Raw genomic sequence first — 26,796 nt, 5'->3', positions numbered from 1 at the left:
TCTCCTCTTCAAGCCGTAAATTTTCACGCTGCATAAGAGGTTTCCTTGGCTTGAAGATCTGTTATTTGTCCCATAAGCTCCTCATTCATTTGCTTTCTTTCCAGCAATTGTCTGTCTAGTTCCTGCTTTTTCACTTCAGCACTTTGAAGGGACACATTGGAATCAGCATCATCAGTGACACCCTTCAGATCACACTCTGACCCGTGGATGGGGCCATCGTCATTTTCTGTTTCCCTCTTTTCCTCGACCTCACAGTTGACATGACCCAAATGATCTCCAAGGTGTGTGGGCCCGGGGAAGGTCTTCAGCAGGTTTTCACCCACGGGTACTAACTGGCTGACTTTCTCATTCAGGGCCTGTTGGAATCCTGCGTTTGTCTGTTCTAGCCTTTCTTTCTCCTGCTCCATTTCTTGGAGTCTCTGCTTCCATCTCGCAGTTTCTTGGGCAAGCCGTTCTGGACTCTGGAGATCAGAAGGGTTTTTATTCACATCACCCAGTGTTTTCTCCCCAAGGTCTTCATTCTCTTCTGAGGCTTTGAATATGGGTCTGTGACCAGTCTCTTGAGATGATTTAGGAGGCTGGCCCTTCAGTAACTTTTTCAGAAAGTCAACAATATTCTGAAGAGACAGCCTACAGTGGTTTGTATTTATTGCTGATAAGCACGAGGATTTTAAGGTGCGAAGACTGGCCTCCGCCTCGGGCAGACCTCGGGCATCATCAGCTTGTGTCAGCGGTTCCATATTCTCACTGCCTTTTCCACAGACTTCAGCGTGGGCGAAACACCTTTCGCCTGACACCTTCACCCTTCTCAAAATGTGTTGTTTCTTCACTGGCAAAACCAGTTTCACAGTTTATACCAGGATCTCCCAGGGAAATCCACGGAGACCTGATACGTGTCTCCAGCTTTCAGAAATCACCAGTGCAGGACCGCACAGGTGGTCTAGGACCAAGTGGAAATGGATCTATGGCAGGCAGGAGGCCATCCACGGCTGTGGAGAGCTCCCTAGCTCTGCCTCCAAAGGCCAGTGTTCTCTGGGTCTCAACTGAAGGCTCAGAACCTTGGGGGGCGCTCTACCTCTAAGGTAAACAGTTGCCTGACAACCAGAGCACAGCAGTTGCATTGGGGGATGGGGAGGCCAGCCAGCTTCTAGAACACAGTTGCCCTCTCACTTTGCCCTGAAATAAAAAGTGATCTCAGTTTTGGCTTCATGCTATGGATGCAATCACATCTTTTCTTATGCATAATTAAAGTAGAATCAAAGGAACATTTTCTTGAGCAGTTGCTATATGCCAGGCATAAAGCTATTACCGTCGTCTCATCTCATTTAAAACAACTTTATGTGATTATTACTATTATCATTATTGTTATTAATTTAATAACAGTAAAAGACAGTAAGATTCAGCGGATTTAAATACTTTGCTGCAAAGGCCTTGACACCTAAGAGGTGTAGATTTGAGCTCCACTCTGTTGCCTAATCACGTAGATATAAGAGTACAGACGCAGGTGTGCCAGGCTTACCACAACTGTCCCGGATGACCAGGTTCCGGCCTTCCTTCAGGTGGATGGTGAGGAGGTAGGCAAAAGGACTGGGCAGGTTACTCAAGCCATCACTGGCTTCCCCAAACATCTACACAGACAGAGAAGTAGGTTAAGTCTGCTGTTTGGCGATCGAGGGAGAGAATTTCAGAGCTGAAGCAAAACTCACTACAGAGGCAAATCGTCAAGCTGCATCTCCCACACCCCATGCTTGATGGCCTGGCTACAATGATTTATTAGCACATCCTTCATGTTTCTCCCCAGTGGGATTTTTTACCAGAACTCCTGATCATATCTTTGCAATCTTAACTCTGTCCCAACATAATCACACACGTGGTAAGCCAGTATCTGACATACCCTTAAAGCTCAGTGATTTCTGGTAGGATTCTTTCTTCTGGAACTCAAGGGGCAGCCCAGAGGGAGGGAGTAGCACATGCGGATTCCACGTGTGTCCCATAGACATGGGTCCAGACTCAGATGCAAAGCAGCTTCCTCATTTTCTCTCCCTTCCCACCAAACCTTTCCACCCTGGCACACCTTCTCCACATTTCTGTTCACGACCACTCCACCGTCAACCCGGAGCCCACACATCCGTCGGGTACATACCCCTCCCGTGTCCACATGTGACACATTTTGAGCGCTCTCCCTTTTGCTAATTGTCCTCCATTCCCTGCCTCCCCTGTGGTGTCTCCTCCACTTACCCTCAGTCTTGCTTCCCCTCAACAGGGCTCACTTCCCTGTCCAGGAATTCATCAACTCCTACCGGCCACAAGGTCGACTCAAGTCCATTTCTGAATATTTACTCAATGTATCCAACTAAAGTGTTGAACTAGAACTTTGCACTCTAGCTCAAATTTTTGTCTTTCCAAAGAGAGAGGACAGATAAAGTAATTTATTGTTCACTTATTGAACATTCAATTAATCAATTTTGTGGCTGGGTCTCCCTTGACAGCCTTCTTTTGAAAGTTTCCCCCATCCAGGTTTCGAAGCACTTCCGAATGGCTTTGTCTCCTTTACCATCCCACTCAACTGCCTAGCTGCTCTGTATTTTTAGAAAAATCGGTCCCAATATGACAGATTAATAGACCCCAAATTAATCTTTCCCAGCCATAATGTACAAGGCCTGCCTTTGTAGGTGGATCTGCTTCGGCGTGCTTCAAAAACAGGCAAAGAAATACAGATCCACACATTTGCTAAGAAATCATGTTTACTCCAGTGTTTGTTTTTAAGGAACGTCACTCACAGATTGTTCTTCAAATTGTTGGGATGTCAGAGAAGCATTCAGATCGCCACTTTCGCATAGCTTCTGTAAAAAAAGAAAAAAAATCCCGCTTTCAAAAGGCAAAATGGTATCAGCCTACAAGGACAGATAGCCTTTATCAGGTCATTCGCTTTGAATCTGCCATTTGCATGGTCAATTTCAAGTGCGCAGGCTGCCTTCCCACAGACGTGGCCAGGGTTGGCGATAACAGTTGGATTCAGTAGAGCCCGTCTGGCTACAGCCTCTGCCAACTTAGTCCTCGATCGGAGGACAGACAAGGCTGACTCTGCTCTACCACCAGGCTGCTCTGCCATCTTTCATTCAACCAGGCTCTAGTGGGCAGGCAGCATGAAGTGGGAGCACCTGAGCCCTCCCACCAGGTCCCTCCCACCGCGGGCCTCCCTGGTCCTCTGCCACCAAAGAGAAGTGGGCAGATCACATGGCGGAGACCTGGGATCATCGCTCAGGAGGGACCATTTCAAAATGTGATCTAGAAGACCTTCCTCCCACCTTATCTTCCAGAGTCTGTACAATCCCCAAGCAAAAAAGTAAAAAATGGAATTCTGAATGAAAGCTCAGAATGGGATGGGTGTGGCTTTCCTAACTGAAGATACCTATGAAATGATCCCACAGGGCAAGGAAACGGTCGGTAGTTAGTGTGGGATACAGTAAACATATCCACTGTGCAGGTTTTAGATGCAGATTCAGGGTCCAGGAGAGCTATCGGACCCCTTGAGGTATTCTGGGCTGGAGATAAGGACAGCTGTCTGCACAGAAAGGCAGAGTGTAAGGGACATGAGTTAACGGTCTTCCCGCATTTTGGATATGTTCCTGCTGGGCTGGTGCCTTAGCCAGGGCTGATTTCTTGTGTGAGAAACATGGGATTTCTCCCTCCAAACAAGGCTGGGTAACTCCAAAGTTTCAGGAAAACTGAGGCAGGCAGTCAACCTGCAAAGACAGCTTTGATGACCATGAACCGCTGAGGGTAGACACTCTGAGGACCAGGAGCACTGTGGTCACTCACTGGGCCTTCCCATCCACAATGCTCATCAGGGACAGCCAAACACAAGTCAGAGATCCTGCCTGGAGGGTAGGCTACCTTCCAAGACATGAACACACACACACACACACACACACACACACACACACACACACACACACACACGGCTTGTGTATGTGTGTGTCTCTCTCAAGTAGAGCTTCAGGCAGTGACAGAATCTGGGTTCCCAAGCAGCAGCCCCCAGGAGATGGAGGGATGTGAGGGGTTACAGACAAGCTGGGGTCCTCTAGTTCACCCCCTCTGCAGGCAGTGACATCATGAAATGCTACAACCAGGCAGCAATGGGCCCTGATCCCAGGATGGCCTGAAGCATCACACATCCTCCCCACTTAGAATGGAGGCCCCATGGCTCCTTCATCTGTGGTTCTCACACAGGCCTCTTTCTCCACCCATCCCAGCCCTCATGTCGCTTGACTGTGTATATAATTCATCTTCTCATTCATTCATCACGATCACAAGGGTGATTTCAGACACTTCGACCTTTCCTCTAGGCCCCCAGCACCACAGCCACTAGAGGCCCCTGGCCCTGGAAGGACCACCGCTGCCCAGACAGGAAAGGATCCCCAACCCTGTATGTGGGAGACCTGTTAGCAGACCGAAAGGGAGGCACCAGCGGGGCCTTCACTAGTCACTCTCCTCTCTGGCTCTTCATACTTCCCTTGTTGCTCTATGTAAAAACACATCCTAGGGTGTGTGGACAGGACTATCTGAAGACCGCGTTAGGAAGACAATCAGAATCTCACTCTACTCCCCCAATTTCAATGTTTGCCCTCATGCCTTTTACACTGCACACTATTATTTCCTGGAAGCTTAGCAACTCTTCTGCCTGATTTACGAAGCAAAGAGAGACCAGACACATCTTCACGGGCAGAACCAACAAAAAACATCTCCTGTCTGATCCTCTGCAGCCTGAAGACCCACTGGTAATGTCTCCCATTTTGCAGTCCCACAAACCTATCACAAACCTACCACTGTTGGGCTCAAAGTTTCCATTCAGAGTGCACAGTTACTAGCCAAAGATCCAAAGATTGTGGTGGCCCAGAATCTTCTATCACCAAGGAGAATGGTGGACGGATAGGGGCTTTAAAGCATCACCCCTCAGAGGTCACACTCAACATGCTCTGCCCCAAACTGGCCTCTCTGTGCTTAATGATAACATTAATTAAGGGACAAAATGAGTCCACACAACCACCGTCACTTACACGCTATCAAACATGAGCACAGAGCTCTTACTCAAATATGTGACAAGTCTTCCACTTACAACAACATGGAAATTAAATGTGAAGAATGACATTAATTCAATATTATGGCTGGTTTTACTCACAGAAAAGTCACAGAACTTAAAGTTATGGTTCCCACAGCCACCGTAACTGTCACACACCATATATACACACCAACGAAGGAAAGTAATCACATAAAGAAGAGCAGAAATGCTACATAGACACTGAGGACCAAGTTACGGCCACTGGGGGACACATAACCTTGACTATTCCCTTCCATTCTGCATAGAGACGAAGGTATTATCCACTGAGTAGAAGTTAAATGATTTCACTTGTTTGTAAACCTAGTAACTGCATCAATGAGTTCTTCTTTAAAAAGAGCACAGTGATGACTTTCCTCATAGGAATCCCTGGTATCCCATAATCACGAGGATATATTGTTGATGTTCTCAACAAGCATAATCAAGCACTCTGTTTTTCATTTGACTTTTGAAAAGTTAACACACAAAAATTGTTGTGTACAGCATTACAATTTTTAAGCCACATATAGACTTGTGGGACCATGACAACAATCAGGACAGAACAGTTCTGTTCCCTGATAGCACTCATTCATTCAAGCCCACTGGGGTCCAGCCTGTCTTCCCTAAGTAGTTTCACCGTTTCCAGAATATCCTGCACATGGATTCATACCGTATGCAAACCTGACATCTGACATATTTCACTCAACACAATGCCTTTGAAACCCATCCACATGGTCCTCTGCATAAATTGTTTAAATTAAACCTTTTTCATTGCTGAATAGTATTCCATTGAATACATGAGTCGTAATTTATCCAACAAGTGCGGGTTTCAAACATTTCAACCAAATGATTTCCAAGGACTCAGGGAATGATAAATAATTTTGAATACCATGAACACTAAATAGTTTACTATGACAGGGGCACTTTGGGGGTTCAGTAGGTTAAGTGTCCAGCTGTTGATTTCAGCTCAGGTCATGATCTCAGGGTTGTGAAACTGAGCCTCACATCAGGCTCTGAACAGGGCATGGAGTCTTTTTATGATTCTTTCTCTTCTTCTCCCTCTGTTCCATCCCACCTCACCACTTATGCATTCTCTCTCTCTCTCAAAAAAAAGAAAAAAAGAAAAAGAAAAAAGAAAAAAGTTTAATATGACTAAAAAAATATAGCACCAATATTTTAGCATAAAAACTAGTATAAGGTTAGCCAGCTCTCACACAACTCTCATTGCTGCTTTTTGGGTGAGTGTTTTTGTGCTTTTGGTTTGGTTTGGTTTTTAAAGACACAGACTTTGCATTGGTATTTCCTTTCTACCTAAATAGAAATTGGTGAGAAGGTAGTATCTTTTGCATTCTCTTTAGTTGAGAGTCCTCTATCTGCACGAATGCAGGTTTATTAAAATTCAGCAGGATATGGGAAGAAATGAGCATGGATGGGCCAATGATATAAAAAAGAAAATCTCCCCTACTCACTCACCAAGGATCTTAAGAGCAAAACACAGATGAGAGTAAACATCTTCCTTTTGTGTGTGCAAAGCGTGATCTTGTACAAATACCCCCTCCCATGGGGCTCATCGAATGCTCTCACCATGAAGCACACACAGGAAGCCAAATTATAAATCATGTAAACAATTGCTGGGCATTTAAACCTCAATACAAGGAGACATAAACCCACATCCCGAAAAGCTAAGTGAGTAAAACGCTGGCTGAGAAGAGCACTTCTACAGTGTCTGAACAACACTCAAGAGTACGTCACTATAGCGAACAGTACATGGATACAGATTTACTTAACCACCATACCCGCATCTAGGTTCCCGAGAATCGGGACACTCTGGATGGCAGCGTTCATACACACAAACACCTACCAGACAAAGGAAGTAGCAAAATGCACGAAGGAGATGGGATGGCTAGACAGACCCCAACGCAGAGCCTGGATACAGTGACAGAATCAAAACAACACACGTGGCGATGTGAGGACAAAATTAAGACGTCAGTTGAGAAAAATCCAGGTCTACCAAATGGCTGAGTTCGTGCCTATTAAATTTGTACACAACTTTTCAAGGGGCTATTTACTGTACAATTGTCAGCTACCTAGTTAGTTCCCCCCCACACACTCCCAAGATTGTTCTCTATAAGTGATTACCCCGGGATACTGAGATGCAAACTAGAAGTCACACATGCATGCATGTGTGTGTGTGTGTGTGTGTGTGCGCATGTGTTCATACAAATATGCTCTATTCAATCACATGTCAGTTTAAAGCACTGGTCGGCAACATCCAACCCACCACCTGCTTCTACAGATTAGGTTTAAACTTTGGAACACAGTCCTATCTATTCATTGACATGTTTATCTATGGCTAATCTCACGATACCGTATCGGGGCTGGGATGTTGCAACAAAGGCTTGTGGGCCACAAAGCTAGACATATTTATTATCTGGCCCTTTGTGGAAAAAGTTTGCCAACCCCTGGTATAATCAACCTTTATTTTCACGCTCAGTAATATCTGTCCACTCACCTTGCATGCACTGTTTTCACGCTTGTTACCAGCAGGTAGCTTAAAAAAATAATGGTCCCCATTACACTTTCTTAGCACTTTGTAATTTACAAATACACACATGCTCCTGTTAAGGGGCCCACAGGCTGTCATCAGTATCATCGATGTAGGAATAAGGAAGCCGACGTGAACAGGATAATTGGTTGCTGAAGGGAGATTAAAGAGTTGGGCTTTTACTGGAGTGTTCTGGGTCCTCCACTCTTTTCACGGTGCCCAGATCCAGGAGAATCCAAAATTAGAATGCCCAGCTCTGTGCGGGGGAGACGAGACTTGGGAGTCAGAAAGAGCTGATTTCGAATCCTACTTGTTCTACTTCCTATCTTTGGGTTCTTGCACAATTTACTTAAAATTCAAGACATGAGAACATCTCCAAAAGGGCCAAAAAAGATACTTACTTTACAGATTATTTGGAGAAAAATTAATTCATTGAAAGGCTGTCTCTGGGCCAGACACTTTACTAGGCTGCTTGTATGTAGAGGGAACCAAACAGATGTGGTCCCATGAGATAATACTCTTATATTGTACCAAGCACAGGTCCTTATATGTAACCTCTCAGAAAGCGATACTGGTGTGGCCTTTCTGTTACTATTGCTGTCTTACTAGTATGATTGTTATTAAGGTGGGGGATGTGTTTAGGAAGACTGGAGGAAAAAGCTCAATGAAGGTGGTCAGCCAACCAAGACCCTTCCTTCATTCCAACCATCCCTTTCCCTCTGATACTTTCATCACAACAGAGCTAGAGGGCTGGTAATGAAGTCTCAGGACAGTGCCCCCAATCCTCATAAGCACAGCTCATTGACCTGTGCATGCTTCCTCCATGGCTCTCCTCCAAGGCAAAGCTTCTACTTACTGCTATTCCCAGGGTCTAGAGCAGGTGTTATAAGCACCACCTGTATACTACTTACCCCTTCCTGTGAGCAACACCATTATTGAGCCCAAAGGGATCCTTCTTAGCCCATTCTTTGGTACCCCCAGGTAGCCCTATGATCTCGCAAGCTTGCCCAACAGAAAAGGAAAGCCCACATGATGCACACAGCCTCCAAAGTAACTCACATCCCCAACCACTGTCCCCTCACACTGCTGCCCTGCTATTCCTGAATCACACCAGGCACTCCTCTGCCTTCCTGGAGCCTGTACACTTACTCTTCTCTCCTCTAGAGAAGCTCTTTCTCCAGGCACTGACACACCTGAATTCCTTGCCTCCTCTAGGTCTTTGGGTAAATGCGACCAGCTCAGAAGAGGTCTTTTGGGACTTCTCTGTTCAAGCACTCCCAATCACCTTCTCTGTTTTGTTTTTCTCTATTACACCTGGCCCTCTCTGAACATATCTGTAGCCTGCCCCCATTGGGACCAGGATGAGATCTCCACGAGATAGTGGATGTTTGTTCGGTTGACGGTTGTGTTCCTGGTGTCTACAGCAGCATCTGCAAGTAGTAGGCACTCAACAGAGGAGAAAGGAGGGAAGAAAGAAGAAGAAAGAGGCCAACCCCACAGAAGATCCTGGAACACGGCTGACGTGCCCATCTCGTGGACACGGTGATGCTGAGGAATGATTCTGGAGATAAATCACTAACAGTACAGAACACATAACTGAAAGGTAGAGAAATTAATGTACCTGTTCAGTTGTACCAGCTGTAAGCTAGTTCCTCTGTATTGCTTTGTCACTGTGCTTCTCTGTGGTCATGAAACTGAAGCTCTGAGGTTGCCTGGTAGTGTTTCTGGAAACCGCCAATAAGGTAAGGTACTTCTCTAAACCACTCAACTCATCTGTATAAGCTAGCAACAAAGCTAGTTATTTAAAACCTCAACTGCCAAATGAAATGTCAGGAAGTCCCCAGTGGGCGACTACATGGACAATGTGGTGGTAGGAGGCAATAATCCTTTCATTCAGGATTATTAGTCGCTGAGTACGACAATAAGGCCATTCAACCACTATAATTATCCTCGCCTTTAAGAGGGCACAGTGGACACACAAAAATAACTACCTTCATTCGAGGGGCACCTGGGTGGCTCAGTCGACTGAGCACCCACCCGGCTCTTGATTTTGGCTCAGGACATGATCTCAGGGTGCTGGGATCAAACCCCGCATTGGGGGTTCCGCACTCAGCATGGAGTCTCCTGGAGCTTCTCTTTCTCTCTCTCCATCTTCCCTTCCCCCTGCTTGTGTGAGCTCTCTCTAAAATAAATAAATCTTAAAAAAGAAAAATCTCCCTTTGACTACCAACTTTTTTAGATCAGAGGCTCTGAGTCATCTCATTTCCAAACTCCTGATGTACATAGAGTTTTGCACTTGGATTCAGACAGTCCCGGATTTAGCTCCTGGCTCTAACACCAGCTTGATGATGTTAGGTAAGTCATTAAACCTTCCGGGCCCCCATTTTATTCTGGGAAATGTAATGGTAGAAACCACTATAATAACTAATAAATACAAACATAATATGCAAACCATGTCAGGTGCTTGTGCCCTCAACCTATTTCTATTTCTGAGCTAAGAGCCTTTTTTTTTTTTTTTTTGGCCTTAAAATTTTGCATGAAACTCAGCAACTTGGCTTATTCCCTGCCTGAGTTGGAGCGGATATGCCCTCCCTCTTCAGGCCCTTTCCTGACCACCTGCTACATGACTCCTCCCCATTCACCTTGCCCAGTGATCCAGCACGAATCAGGGGCCCGGACCACCTCAGATCTTTGTCATTGTCTTTGTGAAATCTGGGCCTATGCTCAACTCCACCATCAACACCAAGGAGGGGAACCAGTGGCAACTTTCTGTATTTTCTAAATACCTGACTTTATAAAGCAGAAGAGAGTATCTTATAAAATGAGTACCAGGGAAGGAAGTGAGAAGAACAAAGGCAAGGGGGGAAAAAGGGAAGAAAAAAGAAGCTACTCTACCCCTGGGTCTCCTTAACTGTATTTAACCTGACACTTAGGAATTCCTTTAGAGCCCGCCCTCCTTCCCCCAGGCCTCCATGTATCACCACCTTCCCCAACCCAGCAGAAATTCATGCAGCCCCACAGTACCTAGCATGGCCTGTGGCTTGAAAATCAGCTGTGGAGAAACATGAGTCAATATATTTCATGTAAGGGCCTGTGGGTGGCTCAGTTCGTTGAGTGTCCAGCTCTTGGTTTTAGCTCAGGTCATGATCTCAGAGTCTTGACACTGAACCCCACGCAGGGCTCCACGCTCAACATGCAGAATTGGCTTGAGATTCTTGCTCTCCCTCTCCTTCTTCCCACCATTTAAATAATTAAATATTTTTAAATGTGTGTGTGTGTATATATATATATATATTTTTTTTTTTTTCCACATAAATGAGATGTGCAGAAAGCTGGAATGGAAAGAAAAAAAGGTGTCTGTTCCTCAGGAGATCCCAGTCTAATACGAGATGCCAACTTCAAGGGGCGCCTGGGTGGCTCTGTGGGTTAAAGCTTCTGCCTTTGGCTCAGGTCATGATCCTAGGGTCCTGGGATCGAGTCCCGCATCAGGCTCTCTGCTCAGCCAAGCCTACTTCCTCCTCTCTCTCTGCCTGCCTCTTTGCCTACTTGTGATCTCTGCATGTCAAATAAATTTTTAAAAAATCTTTAAAAAAAAGAGAGAGAGAGAGAGATGCCAACTTCTAAACAACCAATGAAAATACAAATTGGTGGAGGGGTTTGGCAATAAAAAAAGGTGCCCTTTACCACCTCCTATCCCCAAGTTTTGGTGATGACATCAAGCAGGATAAACTGTAAGACCACCTTTCATCCATCAGAAGCCAGACATACAAAGTCATGTAAAGGAGACAATCTGGTTGCCGGGCAACCATGTGAGGTTCTCATCCTGACTGAAAGTGATAATTACACAGCTAATCAAATAGTGTGTCAATCCAAAAGAGGACAAGGTCATGCAAGAAGACCTGGATGAAAGTTTGGACTTAGTCCTGAACCCTATGGAGGGAAGAGAGAGCCCAGCCCACAGGACTCTAAGAACCTTGGCCTCATGGCCTAGGCAGGTTGGCATGTGGGCATCATGTCATTGGCCCAAGCCAACAAAATGTGAGTATGTCAAGTCCTCATTCGGAATTTTCAGAATTCAATCGCTATTGGGAGATGGATGGCTATCTACACCATTCAGTGCAGAACCTATCCATTCTCTTCTCAGGGATTTGAGTCCACAAAACAGTCTCCTGATTCTATGTGACTTGTAATGCAGGCTGACTTCAGAGAGCCAATACACCCAACAGGCTCTCCAAAGTATTTCTAGGCCCTGATATAATTATTGCTCACTCCACTTTAATGAAGTTGATGCTCATTATGATTTGACTTCCCAAATAACTTGACAATAATGACACAGTGAGCTGTTTATATCAAAATAAATAGGAGAGTCTACATAGTATTTCATTCTCATTGCATATGAGTCACCATTTGTAATTTCTAGCTCAGTCTCATGGGTATTGGGTTATCATGAGGTGGTACTCTGAGCCAGATGGCCAGTGGACAGTTAATACAGGTCTTGGAAGCTAATGATCTTCTCAGGATCTTACTCAGTGACACCTTTGCCGACTACCCATTTGCCTTCCCTTCCCTACTCCCTCTATTTGCTCCAAACCCTTTCTCCCTCTACAGATTTCTAGAGAAAGCAGAATAATGTTAGTGTTCCATGATAGCAAAAGTGACATGCTGTGTAAACAAAGGTAGGGGGAAGATACAGATTATATAGTCAGGAAACCCAAACAGGGAAAAGAAATTTTCAGCTGGGCTTTGAAGGATTGAGAGAATTTATGGGAGAGGAGAAGACAGATGTGAGATGGGTCTCTGAAGATTACAGAGACCATGAGAAGCAAGGAAAGGGGAACAGTCTAACATCATTTCATGTCATTTCACGGGTGCCACCTGGTGCATAATGGTGATGTTGCCAAGAAACAAATGTTTGTATCTGTGAGAGCACTTCAGAGAGACAGAATTCTGCCAGAACCAGTTGTGATCAGGTTTCTGTGGACTATCCAGTGTGGTATGAATCTGGGACCCAAGAGAAAATTCTGGAGAATCCTCTTCCAGCAAATGCATCCTTTATTCTAAAATGACTTTCTTCCACTTTGGTCTTAGGGATGGTTGAGCACCACAGTGAGACTGTTCCATACTTGACTATTTCAGACTTCCATGTGGCCTCTACATTCTCACATCCCTTTTTCCTCTTCCCTCTTAATTTTTTTCTTTGCTTTCTCATTCCATTTCCCCTAAATGTAAGCCCACGCCTCACTTCATTGCTGACCCTGACAGGAGTGGGGAAAAAACTGGAAGACACTCAGCCAACATCATTATCTGGGGTGTTATCCCACTGCTGCAGGTTCAGCCTTGAAGTTGCCCTTAGACATAAAACATGGGAGACAAACATCAATGGGTACTTGAACCACAGATGCTCCTTGGTTTACCCCTCCCCGCTCTGGAAAGCTACAAATAATATCAGCCACACCACGAATACTCAGCAAACATCTTATTGTCTTTGTGGTACCCCAATATGGTGGAAGGAGATAAAAGGGGGATAGGCAGAGCAATGCACTTGACCACATGTGATCCCATAGGCCTGACTAGCTACAGCCCAGTACACGCCAATCCTTTCTTCCCTCCTCATTGCTTCTCCCATTCCATGAGAGTGATAGTAACCTGTCCACTATTCATGAGGAAGAAAAGAGATGACCTGTATCCTAGAGACAGATTCACCAACCCCCAAACTCACATGACATGGATTCACCAGAACTTCCATCTTCATTGAAAAAAAGACAGAAGAACACATTCAGATTTAAGGCTAGTATCATACTTGGGCTGAAAAGTCTATACCTGTCTAAATCTCTCTGTTTTCAGTGAAATCATATAGATAGAAATTTCATTTCCAGTATGTTTCTTTCTAAAAAATCCTAAACAAATAAACAGAGAAATTCTGACTTTAATGAAATTATAAACTGAAGAGAACTTACAACAAAGACACTGGTAAAAACTGTATGAACCTGAATGGATTCATTACTATCGTTGATTTCCTCATATGTAAATAGTGATTGAGCACATGCTCTGTGTCAGGCACACAGCAAGGCCCCAAGAAAACAAAGACAAATTAGACATGACTCCTTTAGACCTACCCACAGACCAAATTACACAGCTTAGTGGGGAAGATAAGCAAGGGAGTGGTAACTTCTATACCATGCAATAAAGTCTAGATCCTCGGGTCGTGGGAGAAGCCCACTCAATATGGTGGAAGGGAGCTCAAAAGGGGGATAAACAGAGCAATGCACTTGACCACATGTGATCCCATAGGCCTGATTAGCTATAGCCCAGTCCCGCCATCCTCTGCAAGCAAAGCAGATACGTAGCACTCAAGTGACCATGGGAGGATTTTCTCAGTTTCTACTTTGCACGTCCTAGGACAGGAAAATAGAAGCAGAAGATTTGTATTCAAAAAAGAGGTTTAAAGACACCTGCCTGGCTCAGCTGATGAAGCACATAACTCTTAATCTCAGGGTTGTGAGTTCGAACCTCAGATTCAGGGCACAGATGACTTCAAAATAAAATATTAAAAAAAGAATTTGCTGGGGCGCCTGGGTGGCTCAGTGGGTTAAGCCGCTGCCTTCGGCTCAGGTCATGATCTCAGGATCCTGGGATCGAGTCCCGCATTGGGCTCTCTGCTCAGCAGGGAGTCTGCTTCCTTCTCTCTCTCTCTCTGCCTGCCTCTGAGTGTACTTGTAATTTCTCTCTGTCAAATAAATAAATAAAATCTTAAAAAAAAAAAAAGAATTTGCTTTCTTTTCATGGGTGAGTTAAAAAGGAAAATTATTTAAAATAAATTATTCCAAGAGCTTTGCATTTAGCCCAGAGAAGAGAAAGTAACCACTACCAACCATCCATTTACCATCCATAAACAGCCCCTCAACACAGACCACCCTTCCTAGCACACATCACACCAGAAAGTTCCTCAAACACCTATGTCAGGAGCAGCAAAACTCTCACCACCTCCTAACTACCCCACTCACACTTCAGGTTGTGTCCACCATATTTCCTCACCGATCAAATCTATGCCAGCTTGGGCAAGCCCTCACGTCCTGTCACAATGTGTGTCCATCCCCATGCACTGATATCCTCCAACCACCAGGCTGCCAAGAGGCAAGGCTTAGATGTTTGGCACAGACAGTTCCAATATCTTCTTGCCTCTTAAGATTCCTTTAGAGCTACACAAAGCTGTCTCTTAATACCTCATAACTTAAAGGCAGGGTTACTTTCATAACCATCTCTATTTCTAGTCATGACCTTTATGGTGCCTGAGTTAGAGTAGGTACTCGAATATTTATAGTCAGCAAAACAACTTCACGGCATTAACCTAAAAAAAGAAATTCTGGGGCCACCTGGGTGACTCAGTTAAGTGTCTGTTTCTTGGTTTCTGCTCAGGTCCTGATCTCAGGGTCCTAGGATTGATCCCCACGTCAGGCTCCCCACTCAGGGGAGTCTGCTTGTCCCTCTCCCCCCCTCCTCCCTCCATGCTCCTGCTTTCTCTATCTCTTGCCCATAAATAAAAATAAAGTCTTTTTTAAAAAAGTAATCATGGGCGCCTGGGTGGCTCAGTAGGTTAAGCCTCTGCCTTCGGCTCAGGTCATGATCTCAGGGTCCTGGGATCGAGCCCCACATCGGGCTCTCTGCTCAGCAGGGAGCCTGCTTCCCACTCTCTCTCTCTGCCTGCCTCTCTGCCTACTTGTGATCTTTGTCAAGTAAATAAATAAAATCTTAAAAAAAAAAGTAATCTTAAAAGAATTCTAATCCGAGAGTGTTAGCCTATCAAAGCCAAAAAACCCACACATTTTCTTCTGATCAGTTAATAATGTAACAAGAAGATAAACTTCAGTATCCAATTCTACATTGGATATATTTACCCCCTTCACACCAAACTATGAATTATGAATTATGTTTAATAATCCTACTGATTTATATTTTGATTACTGGAAAAACATATTTCAAATTTATAAACAATGGTAAAAACTGTAACATGGTTATGAAAAGAATTTCATAAAAGTAAGTGGTAAGAAAAAATAGTTAAGTCATTGAATGGTTAATCGTGACTTATCATCAAATTTCCAAAGGAATCTGGTCACAATGTACTCCAGATATCCCAGATCCATTCCATAATGACACCCAAATATATGACAAAATTAAATATAAATATATGACACCCCAATATATAACAGTCTTTGGTTAAATAAAAAAATTTGGTTGAATAACAAAAATCCCAGTTGAAGATCCAGGTTTGTATGCAATTATAACAGAAACATAGAGTCTCCACAAAAAAAAAAAAAAAAAATTCACGTCTTCCCTCAAAGCTGCAACATACTTTAGTGTCATTGATGGGGAATTTAAAAAAAAAAAAAAAAAAAAAACACATTAAACCAGTCACCATGATTTACTAATCTGGGACTGAATTTATATTAAACGTGTTCTAGATATACAAGATTTTCTCATAATTGTATTTGGCTATTTATCTCATCAAAATACTAAAGCATTAAAAAATCAATGAAACCATAAGAATTTGCATCCTTCAGGTTTTTTTTTAGAGAATGCAAGTGAAGCTGTCCACAGGCAAACATGCACACGTGTTCACAAGCACACACAAATGCACACACATACAAGTGAGACTGGAGCAAGTTCAAACCCTCTGACAGTCAAACGGAGACACACATTCATACATTTCTTAGGAAGATGAATATGCAGGGGTCCCTGGGTGGCTCAGTCAGTTAAGCGACTGCCTTCAGCTCGGGTTGGGATCCCAGGGTCCTGGGATCAGGTCCCATGTCAGGTTCCCTGCCCAGCAGGCGAGTCTGCTTCTCCCCCTCTCTCTGCTCATCCTCTCTCTTTCAAATAAATAAATAAAATCTTTTTTTCTTAAACAAATCAGTTTATTCTCTGATAGTTTTTGAAGTCAGAAATCTGAAATAGGTCTTCATGAGCTAAAATCACTGTCTGCACAGAAGAGTTCATTCTGGAAGTCTGAGGAGACTATGTTTTCTTTTCTATCCTAGCCTTAGAGCCACCTGTACTCGATGGTTCATGTGTCCTTCATTTACCTTCAAAGCCAGCAAGAGGACATCCAAAAATTGTACTTTGACTCCACGTCTTCAAACTCCCTCTTCCACATTTGGGGAACACTTTTCATCTATTTTATTTAATGTTTTTTAATTTTTATTTTTAATTTTTTAATTTTCTTTTCAGTGTTCCAGAATTCATTGTTTACGCACCACACCCAGTGCTCCATACAATACGTGCCCTTCGTAATACCCACCACCAGGCTCACCCAACCTCCCGCCCCTCCAAAACACTCAGATTGTTTTTCAGAGTCCACAGTCTTTCATGGTTCATCTTTTTTTTAAAGGAATATTAACATGCATTTTTGTCTACCATAACACTGAGCAGTGGTGGAGACACACACACACGCACACACACACACACACACTTAAAGCAAAAAGTTCGAAGAAAAGTTATGCTCTTAATTTCTTTGCCAGGAACATGGGAAAAGGAAAACTCATCCAATAGGGCTTTTAATGCCTTAAAGTATCCCAGAGAGGTTATTTGTAATAGTTTTAAAATACATAGAGGTCAACCCTAAAACAAATGGGAACAGTGGGTGCAATCAATATTACCTGAATTTAAATTCTTATAAATGACATTCTCTCCATCCAAGCGAACCACAAAAATAACTCCAAACCAAATCTTCCAAGGGCAAGGAGTACACATAGAAAGGAGAAAAACAGAAGAAGGAGCAGGAAAGTGCCCAGCCCTGGTCTCACCTCTGGCTCTTCCAGGGCCTCGTCTCCAGCCGGCGTCTTCTGCAGCAGATCCAGGATGCCATTGCTAGAAGGCCTCCTGTCCTCGGTGGGAGAGGCATAGGCCTCCTCGGAGTCCGTTTCCACCACATGGAGGTAGTCGGCTTCTTCCTGGCTCCAGTCCAATTCCTCCTCAGACTGTTTCAAGGAGCTACTGCTGCTCTTGGGCAAGATCCCCGCTGTGGACAGGCTGCTGGGCACTGAGGTGTACGATGACTGGGGCCCAGAGTTAAGGCCTGCCCTCTGGGGCCAAGGCCTCAGCCTCCAAGAGGTCAGACAGAGAGGCTGAGGCGGCGGTCCAGGGAACGCCTTGCCCGTAGGTCTATGGGCTTGTTCGGGTTCTTTTTCACCCTCCTCTTGCTCAGGTTGATTAACAAAGGCCTGCTCCGCTGTTTCAAAGAGCCCCAGACAGACGGTTTATCCTCCATGGCTGCCTGAAGACCCAGGAAGTCACTCCATGAGAGAGCTCCTCTGTGTGGGAAACAACCGCAGCAGCTCCTAGAAAACACCATGTGAGGAGAGAGAACACAAATGAGCCTTCTCGGTAGTATCTAAGCACATCGAAGTGTAAGATGTGACTGGAAAATCTCACACGTTCCACTAAGGGACTGAGATGGAAACATTTGGTTGGTAATGTTTACAAATACTTTTAAAGCATTTTTTTTAAAGATTTTATTTATTTATTTGACAGAGATCACAAGTAGGCAGAGAGGCAGGCAGAGAAAGAGAGAGGAGGAAGCAGGCTCCCTCCTGAGCAGAGAGTCTGATGTGGGGCTTGATCCCAGGACCCTGGGATCATGACCTGAGCTGAAGGTAGAGGCTGTAACCCACTGAGCCACCCAGGCGCCCCCCCTTAAAGCATTTTTAAGACACTGAATTTTTAACATTTTTGTCAGAGGAGCCATAGAAAAATTCTAGTCATGAATGGAACTGTGAGGTTGATGTGAAAAGAATGTTTCATAAGAAAACTGCTTTCTCTGACTTAGTTCACTGCATTTAATGTCCTCCCTCCTGGTTCAGCCATGTTGTTGAAAATGGCAGGATTTCCTTCTCTCCAGATGCCTAACTCATATCTCAATGTGTCTCACATTTTTTTATCCATTCACCCCTCAATAACCACTTAGATTGTTTTCCTCATCTTGGCAACTGTGAATAATGCTAAGGTGAACAAGGGAGTGAGGAAATGCTGATTTTAGTTTGGGAGGATATATATACCCAGAGTCATATAATACTTCTAGTTTCAGTTTTTTGAGGAACCTTCATATTGTTCTCCATGTGTATCAGTTTACCTTCCGACAACAGTGCACAAGGGCTCTCTGTCTTCCACATCCTCACCAACACTTGTGATCTCATATCGTTTTTTTTTTAATAATGCCATGTAGAATTGAAGTTTGCTAAGAGAATACATCTTCTGTGATCTCACCACACATACACAAAAGTTCTAAATATGTGAGGTGAAATTTACAAATTAACAAGTTAATATGTTAATTAACTTGATTGTGGTACTCATCTCACAATACATGTAGTTAACTCATGTTGTCTACCCTAAACACACACACACACACATAATTTCTACACATAAAATATTTGTTTCATAACTAAAAGACTACTTTCTTATGTTGCCCCAGGGAAAAGCAGAGCCAAAATTTGCCACCACAATAACAGCATCTTTAATCAATATTATTAAATAACCAGTACCTTTTAGGTACTGAGAAAAGCATTTATAGAAGTAAGAGGCCTGTTCTTGTTCCAATGTACCAAAACCAGGGTAGAGTTTGAACCAGGGTAGACAAAGATTCTCTGTATGAAATCAGTCAGTAAATATTTAAGACTTTATAGGACACATGGTGTATCACGATTACTCAGTTCTGCTGTTTGGCACCCAAGGAGACATGGACAACACCTAAATGAGTGTGGCTGTGTTCCAATAAAACTTTATTGACGTAAATTCAGCAGAGTGTAGTTGGCCAATCCCTGCTTTAAAGTTACCATCTTCCCTTCCACCAAGATAGGTACATTTTGAAGTATACACACATACTCATGTTGACAAAAATTCCACCTGATAATCTTAAAACTTTATAGTAAAAATAAGGTTGACTAAAGAGAAAAGCATTTATAGAAGTAAGAGGCCTGTTCTTGTTCCAATGTACCAAGTCAGAAAAATTGACAAAACTATAAGGGAAATCTCAAGAAATGCAAGCTTCAGAGCTTTAGCTTCAGAATATATGATTGAAAGTATTTCCCACAAACAGTTAGGTGTGAATTACAGGAACGCTTCACAAATAACATGTAATTATACAGAGTGGTAAATACTATGCAGGAAAAGGGGTGACTTGACATATTACAGGTTGGACTCATTAGGGATCAAGTCAAAGTCAAATCTTGACGAAAAAGAATGAAATTGACCACTTTCTTCACCATCCACAAAAATAAGCTCAAAATGGATTAAAGACCTGAATGTGAGACCTGAAGCCATAAAAATCCTAGAAGAGAACACAAGCAGTAATCTTTTTGACATTGGACATAGCAACATTTTTCTAGCTATATCACCTGAGGCAAGGGAAATAAAACAAAAAATAACCTATTGGTACCATGTCAAAATAAAAATCTTCTGCACAGTGAAGGAAACAATCAACAAAATGAAAAGGCAACCTGCTGAATGGGGGAAGATATTTGAAAATGACATATCTGATAAAGGGTTAGTATCCAAAATATATAAAGAACTTAAATAAATCATCACCCAGATAACATATAATCCAATTAAAAATGGGCAGATGACATGAAGAGCCACTTCTCCAAAGATACCCAGATGGCCAACAGACACATGAAAAGATGTTCAATACCACTTATCAGCAGAGAAATGCAAATCAAAACCACAATGATATATTACTTCACACCTGTCAGAATGGCTAAAATCAATAACACAAGAAAATACAAATATTGGCAAAGATGTGGAGAAAAAAAAAACCCTCATGTACTATTGGTAGGGATGCAAATTGATGCATGGAAAATAGCATGGAAACTTCTAAAAAATCAAAATAGTTCTACCCTTTGATCCAGGAATTGCACTACTGCGTATTTACCTCAAGAATAAAAAAATACTAACTCAAAGTATTACATGCACCCCATGTTTATTGCAGCATTATTTATAATAGCCAAACTCTATGGAAGCAGCCTAAACATTCATCAAGAGATGAATGGATAAAGATACACACACACACACACACACACACAAATTAACTACTCAGCCATAAAGAAGACACACACACTTGTCAAAGAAAACCTTCCCCGTATATAGATTAAAGTTGCAGATAAAAACAGAGGACCAAATCAAAGCCCTAGTGTTCTCTTTTTGAAGCCACCCTGCCAAAAATGCAATTTCTGAGTTATCAAAAAATAGAATCTCTCAAACAGCATTCATAAAGTTTCACATTTTGGTGTTATCACAGAGGCTTATATTGAGAAAATGCTATTTCTTCCTTCCCTCCGCCTTCAAGGTTGAAGCAGCATCCCATCTTCTAACAAGGAATGTTTACTTCAGAACAGCAAGCTGGGAGGCAAACAGCCCTGTGTTCTACAGGGCCAGAAAGCCACGTGCCAAAGCACATTGGCTATTGCCTAGGAAACCCCCTTCATGGCAATAGGATCTGGGAAATAAACTTTTTAAAGTGACCTTGTGAAGCCAACATCAATGACCCCTGAATAAAATTTCATCTGGTGGAGCAATTTAGACACCATAAATACAATGGAGTGCCGATTGAGGAATCTGGGTGTAAAAATATAAACAGAGTTTGGATTTATAAGGCCTCTTTTGGATGGGACAATTCACACAGTAAGCATTACGAGTCTGATCTATCAAGTAGAGAGTCAGGTTGGGAGAACGACGTTTGTTTCGAGAAGGGAGAGGCAATGTGACAAATAGAAACTTTCCTCAGCCTTGGTGAAGGTACACAGATGCATACACACACACGCACACCCAAGAACAAACACCCTCACACACCTACGTGCAAATGCCTAATTGAAGCTGCTGCTGCTCTGGGATACCTCCCGAGGTTAATCTCGCAATTCACCACAGATCCCAGAGCAGGGAACGTCTCAGAAACAAAATCATGACCATATTCCTTTGACCTATTTCTATTTTAAAAATGACCCTAATGTGTTGCCCTAACAATGAGTGTTCAGCATAATATTTTTCCTGATGTTCCCCTCAAGAATGTCTTGCTCATTGACTTCCCTATACAACCCTAGTTGTGGAAAGGGCTCCATACATCTTTCTTTGAAAGGCAAAAGATTTACACCATCTTTTTTTTTTTTTTTTTTTTTAATTTTTGACAGACAGAGATCACAAGCAAGCAGAGAGGCAGGCACAGAGAGAGGAGGAAGCAGTCTCCTGCTGAGCAGAGAGCCTGATGCAGGGCTCGATCCTAGGACCCTGGGATCATGTCCTGAGCTGAAGGCAGAGGCTTTAACCCACTGAACCACCCAGGCACCCCGATTTACACCATCTCAAGACAAACCAGATCACCTATGTATCTTTTAATAATCTGTGTTTATTGTAGAAATAATTATATGAGATCTTAAAAAACAGCAAAGCATTTTTGTTTAGAAATTTCCATTTGATTTTCTTGTCTCTCTGAGCGAGGCTACTGTTTTCCCAAGCACCTCTGGGAACTTAGATTTCAAGTGACTCCAGTGTCCCCCTCTGAAAAAAGTATACGGAGGAAAGTTTTTCGAAGACGATGTTTCTTGATGGTATCATGGAGATCTAAGTGGCTTCAAAGGTTTGCTATTAATTTCTGATGAGTAAATGGTCAATAAGTGATACTACTTGTGAATTATGCCTTTGCTACAGACTACGCCGCAAGACGCCTGCAATTTGGAGGATTGTTATGGCTGTTAGAGTGACGATGCTATTACAGCCATTTTTTTTTTTTTTTTTTTTTTTTAGATATCAAGTCTTAGAACAAAATATTCTTACTAGTTTTTTCCCTAAATGTTAGGTTATTAAAGTTATTAATACTTGACCTACTGTATTAAGAGGAAAGACAATCTTAAGATATACTTAGCAGATATAATGCTGGGGCGGGGGCATGGTTCCTTTCAAAAATTAATAGCTTTGAAACAGTACCATACTGGATTTACTGCCTTTTCCTCCTGGTCTAGCCTATGTCACTTTGCAGTTCAGCTCTCTACATCTACTATCACTCTGAATATCAAGTAGTTCCGTTACTTTAGTGCCTAAAATTCATTTCCACATTTCCATTGTAAAGGTTTCCAAGTGTGCCAAACTTACATCAGCTAATAGTTCAAAACAAAAACTTGGAAAAGAGAGGTTAGGCTATCGCTTCCTCTTAGTTATCCTTCCAAATTTTCCTCCTGTAGATAAGAGAAGAAAGATCAAGGACACTGGCATATCTCCTTTAATCAGAGAGCAAACCATTTGTTTTATTCCTCTTCTAGTCCCAGCAGAGTATTATTACATATGATGATCCATTTCCAGAACCCTTAATCAATTCCATGGATATGGAATGTAAGCTCACTAGAGTGGAATGTAAGCTCCATAAGGGCCAACAAATTCAGGTGGATTGCAATTTTCCCCCAATGATAAGTATTATAAACAATTAGAGTAATGCCTGGTACATACAGATACTCAGTATTACCTAAATAACTTCTTCCCTTATAAATGTCAGTAAATTTTTTTCACTTAAGCTAGATTTTTAAAACATAGTATCAAATATTTTATGCATTCATTTCTGCATACATAAATATGTACTGATACATAGAGTCTGATGTGGAGCAGGTGAAGGGGAACAGAATTTTTCACCCCAAAAATCGATCTTTTGGGCATAAGGATTATTTTATTTTATTTAAGAAACAGCAGACACAGGAGAAGCTTTGAAAATCAAGTAGATGTTACCCTTTTGTAAGAGATCTTTGGGTTTATAAGGGAAATTTCCCCTTGTAAGGGCATCTCTTTTTCAAGATGGGGAGGGTTCTGTCTCTAGAAACTCCTCAGTGGAGAAATCAAAGACTTAAATCTACATAACATTACCCTTATTTAGTGTGCTTTTCCCAGTAACCTCTCATAACTGGCGTTCTCACCCTCCACCAACATCTTTGTCTGTAGCTGAAGATAGTATTTAAGGTGCTAGATTGGGCCATTTTGGGGAGTTACTCAGTTTTCCTGGGTCTCTCCCCTGTATACAGGACATACATTTTTAGACGAACAAGGGAAAAAACAAAAACAAAAACAAAATTGTCTTTTTATTACAGGAGGGTCCCAGCCAATAACCTAGGAGGGTAAAAGGAAAATTATTTTCCCGCATCTACACAAGGATAATGTAAGGGCATAGGCCCCAGTAATAGTAGTTGAGTGTTCATGGAATTTGCATTCTGATGGACCAGCAGGCAAACAGAATATAAGTAAGCAAACAGATGTAAAATAAAAATTGCAGAATAGGAATGATATTATAAGAAAATAAATGGGTGCTGTGATAGAGAATAATAGAAGAAACTACTCCCAGGTTTTTAACAAATCTTTATTTTTTTCTTTTCCCTTTCTTCCTGAGCCTAGAATGATAAATAAAATTTCTCCCATTTTACTGAATCTTCTAAATAAGAGAGAATATTGTAAACAAAATTGCAGATGGGTTTCTTCAATATGGCATAGAATTTGTGATTCACAAAACCATTTTCACTATGAAGGATGTTAGTTCAGTCATATATTTCAGGCTTAAAGAAAAAAAGACACATTTTAAAAATAATTGTATCCATGTGTACAATATATTGATTCTCTTATTAGTTATAACAATGGTGTAAATAGAAAGATGGCAAATTCAAGAAATCATTCAAATTGGTATTTTTCTTCTTATTGGTCAGATTCTCAAAGTCATATTAACCTACCACACTTCCTTCATTCCTTTACAATTTGATGTTTATTACTTTGTAGTAGGTAACTTTTTGATACTGGCTCTTTCCCCAAAGCATAATACCCTTGTTGTCCACCCAATTTGGTATATGTTTCAATATTGTGTTCATTTTCAGTGCTGAGTAATGTTCTTTTAACCCTTCACCCATTGAAGGACAATAAGGATGTTTCCATTTTGAGATCATTACAAATACAGTTACTATAAACATTCAAGTACAGGTTTTCATCTGGATGTAATTTTTCATCTCTCTGGGATAAATGTCCAAGGTTATGATTACTAGGTTCTATGAGAAGAGTATATTCAGTTTTTAAAGAAATTACTAAGATATTTTCCAGAGAGACTATCCCATTTTACATTACCACTAGCAAGATACGAAAGATCCAGTTTCTTGCATCCCAGCATTTGGATCATCTTAATTTTAGCTGTCTCAATAGCCACATAGTGATATCTCATTGTGGTTTTCATTTGCATTTCTTAAAGACTAATGATCCTGAATATATTTTCATGTGCTTGTTATCCATTGGTCTTTGATAACCTGTACTTTCCTGGTGTTTCCCATTTTCCAGTTTTGTTGTTTATGGTTTTGTCATTATTTTATGTATTGTATTTGTCAGAGGGAGAGCACAAGCAGGGGGAGCAGCAGCAGGCAGAGCAAGCAGAGGGAGAAGCAGGTTCCCTGCTCAGCAAGGAGCCTGATGTGTGTCTTGATCCCAGGACCCTGGGATCATGACCTGAGCCAAAGGCAGATGCTTAACCAACTGAGCCACCCAGGTGCCCCCTTTTTATGTATTGTAGCCATGATTTCTTTGCCAGATATTTCCTCTAAGTTTGTGTTTTGTCTTTTTATCTTAAGGCATTTTAGAGGACAAAAATTGGTCTTTGATGAAGTTCAATTTATTGTCCTATACTTTTGTGGGTTTATTTCTGGGTTCTCTATTCTATTCCTTTGATTGGTTGGTCTTCCGCTCAACAAGTTCTATAGTCTTTTAAGGTTTACATTTCTTAATTTTTATTTTTGATAAATTGCATATATTTTAAGTATATAACAGTCATTTCATATACTTTGCAAAATGATTGCCACAAGCAAATTATCACATATCTGTCACCTCACGTACGTTCTCACAATACACACATACCTGCACACACATACCTTTAAGATCTACTTAGCAAATTTCAATATAGTATGTATACAACACAGTATTAACTAGAGTTACCATGATATAAAATAGACTTTCAGAACTTCCTGTTTTGATTACTGTTTCCTTTAGTAGATATAGTAATTTCTACCACGTTTCCAAAATTGTTTAGCTATTATAACACCTGTTGCCTTTCCAAATAAATTTTAGAATAAGCTTGCCAGTATCTACAAAAATCCACTAGAAATTTAATAAAAGTTGCATGAAACTTGTAGATCAACTAACTTGGGGAGAACTGACATATTTACTATGTTCATTCTTCCAATCTACAACCACTGTATGTGTCTCCATTTATTTAGTTCTTTAAAAATTTTTTTTCCATAAACATTTTATAGTTTTGGGCATATAATTCCCATACCTGGTTTATCATATTTATATCAAATATTTCACCATTTAATTGTAAGTGGTATTTTAATTTCCATTTTCACATGCTTATTGCTAATATATAGAAATGCAGTTTATTTTTTTTTAATTGATCTTGTATCCTAGCATTTGTTGAACTCACATAGTTCTAGGAGTTTTGGAGGACTAAGTTTCTCACAATTTTCTACATAGACATGTCATCTGCTCATAGAGATAGCATTGTTTCTAACTTTCCAATTTGTGGGTCTAAATTCCTTTTCTTGCTTTATTGTGCTGGCTAGAATATCCAATACTATGTTGAATCAGAGTAGTAAGGGTAGAAATCTTGCCTTGTTCCAGATTTTAGGGGTGTATCATTCAGTTTTTCACCATTAGGTATGTTAGCTGCAGGTGTTTTAAAGATGATTTCATCAAATTTAGTTTTTTTTTTCTATTCCTAGGTTTGTGGAGAGATTCAATCATCAATAAGTGAGGAATTTTATCAAAAGTTTTTCTTGTATTGATACAATCATATGACTCTAGCCTATTTTTTTTTTTTAGATTTTATTTGTTTATTTGACAGAGATCACAAGTAGGCAGAGAGGCGGGCAGAGAGAGAGAGAGGGAAGCAGGCTCCCCACCGAGCAGAGAGCCTGACGTAGGACTCGATCCCAGGACCCTGAGACCATGACCCGAGCCGAAGGCAGTGGCCTAACCCACTGAGCCACCCAGGCGCCTGACTCTAGGCTATTGATGTGATGGATCACAAGGACTGATTTTTTTTTTTTTTTAAATATTGAACTAGCTTTGCATTTGGTTGTGGCATATAATTTTTTAATTGCTGGCTTTG

At 41.8% G+C, this 26,796-nt stretch overlaps 1 protein-coding gene across 1 annotated transcript; it reads right to left on the bottom strand.

The window, feature by feature from the left end:
* Positions 1–1,416: 1,416 nt before the first annotated feature.
* Positions 1,417–24,861, bottom strand: LOC309866675 (multiple C2 and transmembrane domain-containing protein 2-like; the record flags this gene model as incomplete). The annotated part of the gene is made up of 4 exons (XM_082734457.1): positions 1,417–1,628; positions 2,781–2,843; positions 17,444–17,868; positions 24,768–24,861. The coding sequence occupies 4 exons, from the start codon at positions 24,859–24,861 to the stop codon at positions 1,473–1,475; spliced, it is 738 nt and encodes a 245-aa protein (XP_082590583.1). The 3' UTR covers positions 1,417–1,472.
* Between the last annotated feature and the right edge of the window lie 1,935 nt (positions 24,862–26,796).

This window comes from Mustela nivalis, assembly GCF_964662115.1.
Source record: "Mustela nivalis genome assembly, chromosome: 6".
Classification (NCBI taxonomy): Eukaryota; Metazoa; Chordata; class Mammalia; order Carnivora; family Mustelidae; genus Mustela; species Mustela nivalis.
The sequence above is the reverse complement of the archived record's forward strand: the minus strand, read 5'-3'. Positions and strand labels throughout refer to the sequence as shown.